General features: G+C 40.7%; 1 protein-coding gene across 1 annotated transcript; it reads left to right on the top strand.

The window, feature by feature from the left end:
• Nucleotides 1-4,927: 4,927 nt before the first annotated feature.
• Nucleotides 4,928-13,851, top strand: LOC117514930 (zona pellucida sperm-binding protein 3-like; the record flags this gene model as incomplete). Its single annotated transcript, XM_034175501.1, has 9 exons — nucleotides 4,928-5,353; nucleotides 5,538-5,656; nucleotides 5,863-5,966; nucleotides 6,070-6,247; nucleotides 6,377-6,494; nucleotides 6,582-6,667; nucleotides 6,756-6,844; nucleotides 11,040-11,079; nucleotides 13,830-13,851. Coding segments are annotated over exons 1-9 (1,182 nt in total), but the record flags the coding sequence as incomplete, so codon positions are not given.
• Nucleotides 13,852-14,073: the final 222 nt, after the last annotated feature.

Raw genomic sequence — 14,073 nt, 5'->3', positions numbered from 1 at the left:
GAAACGCTTCATCGTGTGGACATTGGTGACATCAGTACAGGCTGGAGGACCATGTACGGGCCCAGATGTAGTTTAATGTGGTGCATGAATTGATTTCAGTGAATTTAAGTCAAAGTGTAGGCACTGGGCCAAGGAACAGCTAATTCAGTTTTTTGTTGTTGTTTTTACATTTAAAATGTATTTATTTTTTGCCCATTGAGGCTTTTCAGGTTTCAAATCCCGCAAAACCTTGGAGAGGTCGCCACGCTGCGAGATCTCAGTAACATTGAGAACTGCATTGATACGCTCTGATCATGCTGCACTTTAACCGCTGCACACGGACACCACCATTAACATGGCAACATAAAACTATTTTTATTTTGTGCCTAAAACTCTCGTGAATATATTCTCTGGGTTTTTAGACGTTGTTATTGCGTTTGTTTTATGTAAACATGCGAGAATCACACGCTGTCTCTCCGTTATTTTCAATGGGAGCTGTGAGCTACACTCGCTTCCTGATCATGTTGTTCTGGAGGAAAGTGAAGTTTGCTCTTTAACGTCTTGATTATTGTCCTTTACAACACTGTTTGTCCTCTTTGTTCCATACTAATATATATAATATGTCTGAAATTCGGTGTGCGTTTATTAAATTCCACGCAGATTAAACGTAGCAGACATGGATTATTTGTTATAATTGTTTTAGCAAGTTTTCAGGGTATCATGCAGCAGTCTCTTATTAACGTGATGAAAAGCATAAAAAAATTACATTTTTGTAGTATAATATTCATTTACAATTGTCATCGTGTGGATTCTCTATGTTGTTTTGACTGCAGCGACTCTCTGGCATGCAAGGGATTATGGGATATGTGAAAACCCCGAATTGGCATCTATATTTTTTGGGTAAAACAGCAGCCCTACCTGTACTTCAGCTCAGTTAAAGAGAGATAAAGGACTTAGCAGAAGTACGAGCTGTCTGAGCACCCTCTTATTGTTGTGGTTATTGTTGTCTTCATCACCTCTTTGTGTCTGATTGTGTTCATGCTGTAATACTGGGGGTTATATTGTCTGATCTTATAGTTTACATTGGAAAATGCCATTTCTTCAAATGCCCTACAACACTTAAAAAGTAACATTAAAAATTAAACTGGAAAAAAATAGTAGATAATTTTAAGATGCTGTATCGGAAGAAATTACACCCAAAGGAAGTGCCTCTGATAGCACCACAGAGTTGAGAACCAGGGATTATTCTACATCTATAAAGATAACCTGGTTTGTCTAAAGACATGCAGGTTAGGTGAATTGGAAAGTATATAACTGTCCAGGTCTCCCTTGTAAAAGACATCTTGATCTCAACTAACCTGGTTAAATAAAGATTCAGTTAAATTATACATAGAATAGTAAAGCAAGAAAATCTTACTTTTGATTGGATTAAAATTCCATTATTATAAACTGAAATATTGTTTCATAATTTTAGTAAAAGAAAGGAATGGGGTTGAAACAAACAATGCAAAGAAAAGAATTAATCCCAAATGACGCTTTCTTTATTTTTTATCAACTCACTGCATGAATCAGTAGAAGCTGTCAAATTATAACCTGCAAAATAGTTGAACAAGTGTTTTAGTCAGGTGATGAAGTTTGATATGGTTGCAGCCACACTGACCTGCAACATATTACCCAATCTTCTTTGGAAAAACACATAGTTCACAGTTTGATATGTCATGTTCCAGGCAGACAGACCTCAGCTACGGTCACCATATCATTGTGTGATCACTGTGTATGGTGTATTCAGAGTATTTGTTTGAGAAGTGCTTCATTTTTCTCTCTGGGCTGAGTAAAACAAAAAAGCAACACACACACACACACACACACACACACACACACACACACACACACACACACACACACACACACACACACACACACACACACACACACACACACACACACACACATATATATACATATATATATATATATATATTATATACATATAGATATATACATATACATATATACATATATTATATATATATATATATATACATATATACATATACATATATATATATACATATACACACACACACACATATATATATATATATATATATATATATATATATATATATATATATATATATATATATATATATAAGGATCAAACAACAACAGAAGCCGTGCATTATACGGTTTGAATGTTACTCCGCGAAGTGCATTCAAACCGTATAATGCATGGCTTCGAGTTGTTTAATCCCCTTGTACCATGGTCCCACACAGTGAGCTAACAAACAAATATTTATTTAAGTTAACAGAACTTCATAAAAATGTATAAGTATTTGGGACTATTTTATGCCAGTCTCAAGACATTTTGCCTCCGATGCACTTACTGTGTCTGTGGGCTCGGTAAGCATCGCAGCGGGCCACTTGTTGGGAAAGGGTCGTAACACGAACCCACAACAGGGGGCGCAAAAGAACGGACAATGGATAAGACAAAGAGTAACAATTTAATGTTGTGAATCGCACAACTAAATACAGATACAGATAGTGCCAATTGTACACAAGGTGACGTGCGGGCAGGCTCGAAGATAGGAGACCTCTGGCGATCTGAGAGCCGGGACCCACACAGCTTCCACCACCAACGGCCTGAAGAACACCGGAGCCGCCAAGTCCTGAGTCCCCAGGTGGTCACCGTCTTCTGTTGCAGACCCTGGTACTGCTGGCAGAAGATGACAAAACAGTTAAGGTGAGTGTGTATCCACACACCCAGTAATCCTTGGAACTAGTTCCTTCGGGAGGGAGAACCTCCACCTCCAATAAAGAACAAACGTGCAGCTCCTGTCAGTCGTTTCCTTCGGAGGAGTGAGAGGCGAGGACGTCGCTGACTCTCACTGTATACCACTCCAGCAGGGACTGAGACGTAGGAACACGGCTGCAAAGCAGAATAATAATGATAATAATATCGTTAGATACAGCAGAGAAGATTACCTTCGACGGTAGTAGATTTCTCGGCGAGGAGGTGGAGTAATGATCCGGCTTTTATAGAGATGACGGTGATTGTTGACAGCTGGTGTAAATGCGTGACAGCTGTCACTCTGTCTCGGCGCCCTCTCATGCTTGAAGCCCGCACTCCAAGCAGGGCGCCGACTGGTGGTGGTGGGCCAGCAGTACCTCCTCTTCAGTGGCCCACACAACACCACTCACACCACCCCCCTCTCTGCTGTGTGGAGCTGCGGCCAACTCCAGCACCGCACCCCTGTCTGGTGTATGGAGCTGCGGCCAACTCTGGCAACAGGTCCAGAGACTACGCTCGCTGTTTTGAAACGGAGCGCTCCGGCAGCCCGCTAGGATAGAACCGTTCTCTTCTTCTTTCCTGTCTTCAATCTTGTCCAGTTCGTCCGATGTTAAATCTTTATGCCGTTGCTTTTGCTGTTCTTCTCGTTTGCTCTCCTCCTCTTTCCATTCCTCAAACATTTTATTTTGGTCAAAAATATTAAAATTCACTTGGAAATCCATGTTTTATTGCGTTTGTGTCATTCACCTGTCAAAACACAGCTGATCTGCGCCAACTGATTTGCGCATTGCTGTGGTGATGACCAGAGCGGAGTGATATTACAGTGACTTAACTCGCCGAACTACGTGTGCATATACACGAAAATAATGCACGCCAGTTAAACATGGAATTCTCACTGACCATGGTGTGTATATATATATATATATATATATATATATATATATATGAGGTCTGACAAGTTTGGACATGTCCAGCTCTCCACAATTTCTCTTATACTCACTCGACTGGTAAGCACTGGTAAGCACTGAAAGCTGAGATAGACATGTCCCAACTTGTCCTCTAACACTCCGAAACGGAGGTGTTCCTTTGTCTCGCTTCATCAGCGAATCGGTCGTGACGCGCGAAGCCTCCGAGCGGCTTTCCATGACAAAATCTCTTGTTAAAAGTGAAATCTGCCGGAAAATGGCTGATGTCCAGCTCTTGTGATAACCAGAGAAAGAGCACACGACGGTCCCGTATCCACAGAGCCATCCATTTAGAAATGGTCCAGTGGTTTGTGCCGCGTCGTCGCAGCTCGGAGCGCGGTGCACCGACCGTCCTTAAAGCAGTCCTGAAAGCTGTAGTAAAAGTCCTTATTCTCCGTGAAGCCCGTAAAATTTTCACCGAAAGCCAGATAAATTTTTTGAATGGTTTCCAGGTGCCAGTCTCTAACAGCTTCTGAAAAAATTCTGATGGAAAAAAAGTCCTTTTCATTCCGCCATTTCCAGACAATGAAAATCCGACGAGGGGGCAGGACCACTCCTTCCCAAGGCGTGCTCACAGGCGAATGACGTCACCGACAGGCGTGGAAAAACTCACACATGCGCATGAGGGTTCAAGCATGTCTGACGTAAAAACATATGAATGAAATCCATATAGTTTTTGAAAAAAATAAAAAGGTACGATACTTTATTGACAGACCTCATATATATATATATATATATATATATATATATATATATATATATATATATATATATATATATATATATATATGTGTGTGTGTGTGTGTGTGTGTGTGTGTGTGTGTGTGTGTGTGTGTGTGTGTTTATATAAACAACACCAACATGTTTTTATTTGCATGTTTTCTGTATTATCTTTTTGTTTTTCCTTCTACACATTTACAATTTTAAAAACACTAACCCAATAAAAATAGATTGTGCAGCTGAGATGTTACATAATGTGTGTCAGTCTGTTCCGTCAGTTTTTGGTCAACAACTATGTCTGTTTCATTGGTGCGGTTTAAACCGCTCATGTCTAATGGTGACTGGCCAATAGAAGGGGCGGGTATTTAATGAAAGTAAACAGACACACTGTATTATAAAAGCAGGTGCACATTTTCTGTCTCCCTCACAGCACCTATAGTGAGTTTTACAGATCACTTGCTGCTGTGAGGCCATGGTGATGAAGTGGACTACTGCATGCCTTGTGGCACTTGCCATCCTTGGCAACTTCTGTGATGCACAACCTGCAACTACAACAGCTCAGCAGCAACCAGGGAAACAATACCCTCAGCAGGGAATGAACACACAAATAACGCAATCATTGGAGCCACCAGTCAATTGGGAATACCCCCCTTATCCAACAATTCCACCCAAACAAGAAATGCCGTTTGTGTATCAACAGCCTGTTGCAGCTGTGAGCGTGGCTGTCCATTGCAGAGAAAGTGACGTTCGCGTGGAAGTCAAGAAGGACTTTTTTGGCACTGGTCAATTCATCAAGAAAGATGACCTTGCCCTGGGAGGTTGTGCTGGCTGGGACGATGCTACCAATCGATTTGTGATTTTTGAAAATGCCCTCCAGGAATGTGGCAGCGTGTTAAATGTAAGTAAATTGGAAATCCTTGTGATAACAAAATGTAATTAATTATTTGTAAACTTAAAACTATGGGTAGATTGTATATATATATATATATATATATATATATATATATATATATATATATATATATATATATATATATATATATAGTGGCATTGGTTTACCCAAATGCATATTTGTTTTCTAGATGTATCCTGAGTCTCTCGTCTACACCTTTACTCTTAACTATAATCCTCGACCTTTGGGTGTTACCAATGTGGTGCGGTCCAGTAAAGCTGCTGTAATTGTGGAATGTCATTACCAAAGGTGTGGCAATTATCAAGAACAATCACACACAGGAATATGTGCATGCACATATGGTGCATGTATATACAGAACACAAAATATAAAAAGAATCTTGCAGTGCAAGTTTTCAGCACAGAATATATTTTTTAATTGCTCATAACATTGTCTGTGGAAATCTGTCTGTGAACTATTTGCTGCATTGTAAGATAACATATGTATTTATTTAGGAAGCATAATGTGAGCATTGGTCCAATTTACCCTGACTGGATGCCATACTCAGAATCTAAAATGGCCAAGGATTTCTTATACTTTACTCTGTCACTCATGACAGGTATGTAGATGATTTTTTTTTTAAATTACAACTTAAAATCACTGTTGGTAAAAATGTACATTTTATTAACAGTATATGACAAACATCTTGTATCATTACGCAGATGACTGGAAGTTTGAGAGGCAAAGTAAAATGTATTACCTGGGAAGTATGATTAATATTGAGGCCATGGTCATACAGTGGTTGCACGTGCCTCTCATGGTCTTTGTTTCTGAGTGTACAGCTACAATAAATCCAGACCCTAATTCCCAGCCAAAATATGTATTCCTGACTGGCAATGGGTAAGACAATTTAATGAGTTAGTTCACCTAATAAAGTAGTGAAACAAGAATAGATTATCACCAACCCTTTTTCCAGCAATAATATGCCTTTTTTTTTTTTTTTTTTTTTACACATTTTTCTTTATACAGGTGTCTTATTGATGCAAAGTTCACTGCTTCTACATCTGCTTTTGTGAATCGTCCTGCGGACAACAGGCTTCAATTCCAGTTGGAATCCTTTAGATTTCTTTCAATGAATTCTGATGAGGTGAGAATGTTCACCACTGACCAATGTTTTATGCCATACATCAAATACAAAAACCATAGTATATTGACACAACTTTCATTTTAATAGATCTACATAACCTGTAAGCTAAAAGCCAGACCTGCTGTTCTTGGTGTGAGTGCGACCCACAAGGCCTGTTCTTATAAGAACAATATGTGAGTCCTTATGTAAATGCAGGTATGTTGATTCAAAAAAGTGGAGCATTTATAAGATAATTAATCCTTACTACACTTTCTATTCAAGGTGGTTGGAGCTTAGTGGACAGAACAATTTCTGTGCAAACTGTGAGACACTTAAATACGAATCAGCAAGTGGTGCATATGGAACACCTGGTACTGGGACAGTAGGTGGAGGATATGTAACAACCGGCACAACTGGTACTGGGACAGTAGGTGGAGGATATGTAACAACCGGCACAACTGTTACTGGAACAGTAGGTGGAGGATTTGCAACAACCGGTACAACTGTTACTGGAACAGTAGGTGGAGGATATACAGGAGGCACTGCCGTAAAACCTTCCTGGACTAAACCCAAGTGGGGCTCAAGAAAGACCCGCGCTCTGCCTGAAATAGGTATGCACTTTCTCTCTCTCGTGCTCTCTCTCGCCCTGTGTGTGTGTTGCATATCAATATAGCAATCGTGATCTACAGTAATGTGATTAAAAACTTTCTAAGGGTAACCAACACCATAAAGTCAAGTTGTCTTCTTATTGTATAATTGCTTTTAGTGTAAAACTTCCACAATGATGCAAACTGACAATGACTGCAAAACATCTTTCTTTTTCAGTTGAATGGGAAGGTACTGTCAAAATGGGTCCTCTGATTGTGAAGGAGAAGAAAGTCTAGATCTCTACATTGCTGTGACTATTACCATCAAAATAAACATCCTCAATATTAATAAGTATTTGTATCTTATTCTGTTACTAATGCCTTGTTATAATGCTATATTTTATGCAAGGCAAGGAACCGCATTTGGTCCATGCTGATGTCATGACAATTTGGAATTTGTGGGGAAAAACAAAGAAAGAAAAAAAGAAAAACTGAATTAAAGTAAGAACAGATCTTTTCAATGTTATTAATCAACATGAAGATGTAACTCGTGCAACATGTGTGCAGTGATAACATACCACTTTTATCTTGTTTTCCCAGTTCATATATTGTAAATTATTCCATTGAGTGCAAATAAAAATGCAATGATGTAAAACCTTTTTCCATTAGATGCCTATTGCCAAATATATATTTTTTTATTTTTTGTGCTGTGAATGTGCAAAAAAGGAGCATAAAAATTAATAACCCAAAAATCAGTGCACAGAAAATACACTGTACCATATGAATATCATGATGCTATAAATGTACAATGAGTGTACTCTATGGTCATATGTGCCTCCATTTCTTTGGTTGCTCTGGTTTAGTGACTGGACAAAATGTACTCTTGATTTCAGGGGACAGCATTTAGCACCAATGTATGGCAGAAAGGACTCACTACAGCTTTGCAAAGCGCACAGTTCCAGGACTACAGCCAGTGAACAGATCCACACAGCAAACACATCATTCTACCAAAACTGAGGCATGATTCAATCTGATTTTTTTTTTTGCCACTATGTCTTATATTCTTTGAAGATCAAAAGTCTGGGTGTGGGACAAGCACAAAACGGCAATATTTGCATATAATGATGCTGAAAAAAGGTGAAAAAGTCATTATAGACTACTAGAACAAATTTCTTAACACACTTTCATTGTAAAGATAACTATAAAAGTGTGAAATTTCCCCTTTTTTCTGTTTTTCATACAATATGATCAAAGGACATAATAAGTGCCCGTAGTCTTAAGAATCACCCCTGTACAGTCTGTTGCAGGGCCATATAGTATAGACAGACTAAACTCAGTCACACTCACACACACACACCAAAGGTCAATTTAAAGTCACCAGTTCACCTAAGCTGCATATCTTTGGAGGTGCGAGGAACTGAAGTACCTGGAGGGAACCCACACAAACACAGGGGGAACATTGCAAACTCAGCACGGAAAAGACCAGGTGGGAAGCGATCTCAGGACGTATTTGCTATCAGGCAGCAGTGTGAACCACTAAGTCACCGTGCTGCCCTTATGTACACTCAACAAAAATATAAACGCAACACTTTTGGTTTTGCTCCCATTTTGTATGAGATGAAGTCAAAGATCTAAAACTTTTTCCACATACACAATATCACCATTTCCCTCAAATATTGTTCACAAACCAGTCTAAATCTGTGATAGTGAGCACTTCTCCTTTGCTGAGATAATCCATCCCACCTCACAGGTGTGCCATATCAAGATGCTGATTAGAAACCATGATTAGTGCACAGGTGTGCCTTAGACTGTCCACAATAAAAGGCCACTCTGAAAGGTGCAGTTTTGTTTTATTGGGGGGGGGAATACCAGTCAGTATCTGGTGTGACCACCATTTGCCTCATGCAGTGCAACACATCTCCTTCGCATAGAGTTGATCAGGTTGTCAATTGTGGCCTGTGGAATGTTGGTCCACTCCTCTTCAATGGCTGTGCGAAGTTGCTGGATATTGGCAGGAACTGGTACACGCTGTCGTATACGCCGGTCCAGAGCATCCCAAACATGCTCAATGGGTGACATGTCCGGTGAGTATGCCGGCCATGCAAGAACTGGAACATTTTCAGCTTCCAAGAATTGTGTACAGATCCTTGCAACATGGGGCCGTGCATTATCCTGCTGCAACATGAGGTGATGTTCTTGGATGTATGGCACAACAATGGGCCTCAGGATCTCGTCACGGTATCTCTGTGCATTCAAAATGCCATCAATAAAATGCACCTGTGTTCTTCATCCATAACAGATGCCTGCCCATACCATAACCCCACTGCCACCATGGGCCACTCGATCCACAACATTGACATCAGAAAACCGCTCACCCACACGACGCCACACACGCTGTCTGCCATCTGCCCTGAACAGTGTGAACCGGGATTCATCCGTGAAGAGAACACCTCTCCAACGTGCCAAACGCCAGCGAATGTGAGCATTTGCCCACTCAAGTCGGTTACAACGACGAACTGGAGACAGGTCGAGACCCCGATGAGGACGACGAGCATGCAGATGAGCTTCCCTGAGACGGTTTCTGACAGTTTGTGCAGAAAGTCTTTGGTTATGCAAACCGACTGTTCCAGCAGCTGTCTGAGTGGCTGGTCTCAGACGATCTTGGAGGTGAACATGCTGGATGTGGAGGTCCTGGGCTGGTGTGGTTACACGTGGTCTGCGGTTGTGAGGCTGGTTGGATGTACTGCCAAATTCTCTGAAACGCCTTTGGAGATGGCTTATGGTAGAGAAATGAACATTCAATACACGAGCAACAGCTCTGGTTGACATTCCTGCTGTCAGCATGCCAATTGCACGCTCCCTCAAATCTTGTGACATCTGTGGCATTGTGCTGTGTGATAAAACTGCACCTTTCAGAGTGGCCTTTTATTGTGGACAGTCTAAGGCACACCTGTGCACTAATCATGGTGTCTAATCAGCATCTTGATATGGCACACCTGTGAGGTGGGATGGATTATCTCAGCAAAGGAGAAGTGCTCACTATCACAGATTTAGACTGGTTTGTGAACAATATTTGAGGGAAATGGTGATATTGTGTATGTGGAAAAAGTTTTAGATCTTTGAGTTCATCTCATACAAAATGGGAGCAAAACCAAAAGTGTTGCGTTTATATTTTTGTTGAGTGTATGTAAGAAATTCATAATTTGATACAGATGCACAGTCCTGGACCATGCAACATGTACCAGTCATGTACATTGTTCTGGAGTCTGCAAGGAACATGCTGTGTTCCTTGCAGACTCCAGAACAAAGTTCAAAACATGTTTCAAAGGCTGTGAACAGGTTCAAAGCAGTGTTTCATGTCAGTCCTCACACTACTAAAAAAAAGAAGAAGAAGGAAAAAAAAACAGTTGTTTTTGAGTTAATTTCTTCACAAACTGACTGGAATCCACTAACCCACTCATCTACATTTTTAAGGTAAAGCTACCTTTTTGGTTGTTACTAATGCAGGGAATATCAAAGCCAACCCTTGAACTCATGGTAACTAAATTGTTACCTTTACACCCAGTTTTCTTCAGACAAGTTAGGAGATAGACACATGAACATTTTCAAGTCACTCACTATGTCTTGGGTTTCTTTTATACAAATTATTAGAAATAGAAACAGTATGGTGCTGTATGGGTAAATCTGTCTGGAGTGGGCAGTTCTCAAAAACCATGTGGCTGTGCAAGAAGGAGACCACTGATGGAAGCCACCAAGATAATGTAACAACTCTGACGGACTTATAGGTCTCTGTGGAGAACTGAGTATAGTTCAAGCGTTGCCTGTTGCATCACTAGTCACAGCTTCATGGTGACACAGAACCAAAAAGGATTTTCATTCAAGAAAACACATCAAATTTGGGCTTAAGTCTCCCGGGTGTCTGCTGGGACTTGTTGCTCAAGTCTTCTTACACTGATGCTAAGTTGATATAAAAAAGTAGATAAAATAAAAGTAACTGGTCTTATTTGTTTAATCATTCTGCAGCACGAACAAAATGATTTATAAAGTATTTTTTCTATTTTGAGCATACACTGTAGCTGATTAAATGGGGAATTGCTGCTTGTTGTTTGCATTGTTATTATTTGCGGGTGCACCTAAAAAAGTTAGCATATCGTGGAAAAAGCTCAATATTTTTTGTCAGGTATTTCAGAAAGAAAAACATTTACATATTCTAGTTTCAGTACATAGAAACTAAAATGTTTTGAGCATTTTTATTTAAATTTTGATAATTATAGCCTACAGCTACGAAAATAGAAAATGCACATCTCAAAATATTAGAATATTTTATTTCAAGTCACTATTTATGCAGTATGAATACCATAAATCTCTTAAATCTGGTTCAGTGCACACAAACACAATCATGGGTTAGACGGCTGAAGTGACAGTTTTCCAGAGGACACTTACTTTCCACAAGGTTCCTGTTGAATGTGCTGGCTGTTCACAGAGTTCTGGATCAAAGCATACAGTCCATCTGGAAAGTATTCACAGCACTTCACTTTTTCCACATTTTGTTATGTTACAGCCTTATTCCAAAATGAAGCAAATTCATTTCTTTCCCTCAAAATTCTACTCACAACACCCATCCCATAATGACAACATGAAAAGTTTTGTAAATTTATTAAAAATAAAAACTAAGAAATCACATGTACATAAGTATTCACAGCCTTTGCTCAATACTTTGTTGATGCACCTTTGGCAGCAATTACAGCCTCAATTCTTCTTGAATATGATGCCACAAGCTAGAGATGTTCAGTCAGATTCAGGTCTGGACTCTGCCTGGACCACTCAAGGACAGTTGTCCTGAAGTTACTCCCTTGATATCTTGGCTGTGTGGTCAGGGCCATTGTCCTGCTGAAAGATGAACCATCGGCCCAGTCTGAGGTCAAGAGCACTTTGGAGCAGATTTTCATCCAGGATGTCTCTGTAAATGACTGCATTCATCTTTCCCTCAATCATGACTAGTCTCCCAGTTCCTGTCACTGAAAAACATCCCCACAACATGATGCTGCCACCACCATACTTCATTGTAGGGATGGTGCCTGGTTTCCTCCAAACATGACACCTGACATTCACACCAAAGAGTTCAATCTTTGTCTCATCAGAGCAGCGAATTTTCTCATGGTCTGAGAGTCCTTCGGGTGCCTTTTGGTAAACTCCAGGTGGGCTACCATGTGACTTTTCCTAAAGAGTGGCTTCTGTCTGGCCACTCTACCATACAGGCCTGATTGGTGAATTGCTGCAGAGATGGTTGTCCTTCTGGAAGGTTTTCTTCTCCCCACAGAGGAATGTTGGAGTTCTGACAGAGAGGCCATCGGGTTCTTGCTCACCTCCCTGACTAAGGCTCTTCTCCTCCGATCGCTCAGTTTAGACGGGTGGCCAGCCCTAGGAAGAGTCCTGGTGGATCTGTACTTTTTCCATTTACAGATGATGGAGGCCACTGTGCTCATTGGGACCTTCAAAGCAGCAGAAATTTTTCTGTACCACCCCCCAGATTTGTGCCTTCATACAATTTCTTTGATTTCATGTTTGGTTTATGCTCTGACACGCACTGTCAACTGTGGGACCTTATATGTAGACAGGTGTGTGCCTTTCCAAATCATGTCCAATCAACTGAATTTACCCCAGGTGGACTCAAATTAAGATGTAGAAACATCTCAAGGATTTTCAGTGGAAACAGGATGTACCTGAAAGCACTTTTGAGCTTCATGGCAAAGGCTGTGAATACTTAAGTGTGATTTCTTAGTTTTTCATTTTTTGTATTTAATAAATGAGCAAAAATCTAAAAAAAAACAACAACAACAACAACAACTTTTTCACATTGTCATTATGGGGCATTTTGGAATAAGGCTGTAACATAAGATGTGGAAAAAGTGAAGCGCTGTGAATACTTTCCGGTTGCACCGTATTCATGGAAAGTTGACTGGAAGGCAAAGCGTGGTTGGAAAAGATGCACAAGCAACAGGAATGAACATAGCCTTGAGAACATTGCAAGGCAACGTCAATTCAAGTAATTCGGGAGCTTCACAAGGAGTGGACTGAGGCAGGAGTCAGTGCATCAAGAGCTACCACACACAGACATGTCCAAGAAATAGATTACAAGTGTTGTATTCCTGGTGCCAAGCCACTGCTGAACCACAGACTGTCAGAAGTGGTTTATCTGGGCTAAGGAGAAAAAGAACTGGACTGTTGCTCAGTAGTCCAAAGTTTTAGATAAAAGTAAATTTTACATTTACTTTGGAAATCAAGGCCCCAGAATCTTGAGGAAGAGTGGAGACACACAAAATCCAAGGTGTTGAAGTCCAGTGTAAAGTTTCCACAGTCAGTGATGATTTGGGGTTCCATGTCATCTGCTGGTGTTGGTCCACTGTGTTCAAAGTCAACCCATCCATCTACCAGGAGATTGTGTTTATAGAACACTTCATGTTTCCAGCTGCTGACAATCTTCATGGAGATGCTGATTCTCTCTTCCAGCAGGACTTGAAATCTGCGCCACATTGCCAAACTACTACCTGTTTTGCTGACCGTGGCATTACTGTACTTTATTGTCCCCACTGACAATCCCTGATAGATTGTCTATGGGGTAATGTCAAGAGGAACATAAGCGACACCAGACCCAACAATCCAGATGAGCTGAAGGCTGATATCAAAGCATCCTGTTGTGAAAGTGTAGGTACACGGACCCACAACAGGGGGCGTAATGAACGGACAATGGAGAAAGGTGAATAACAAGTTTTACTGTTGTGAAACGAGCACAACCAATACAACAATCAATAATTTGGGGTTTAAGCCAAAATCTGCTGGTGTCGTGTGGGCAGGCTCGAAGGTAGGAGACGTCCGTCCCAGTCGAACCGGAACCACCCAGATCTCCTCTGCCACCGAACCCCAGAAGTACTGGAACCGCCAAGTCCCGAATTCCCAGGTGGCCACTGCCTCCGCTCGTCGGATCCGGTACTGCTGGCGGGAGAGAGCAACAA

Source organism: Thalassophryne amazonica, chromosome 8 (assembly GCF_902500255.1).
Source record: "Thalassophryne amazonica chromosome 8, fThaAma1.1, whole genome shotgun sequence".
NCBI lineage: Eukaryota > Metazoa > Chordata > Actinopteri > Batrachoidiformes > Batrachoididae > Thalassophryne > Thalassophryne amazonica.
Note: the sequence above shows the minus strand (reverse complement) of the source record. Positions and strands in the feature narration are given on the sequence as shown.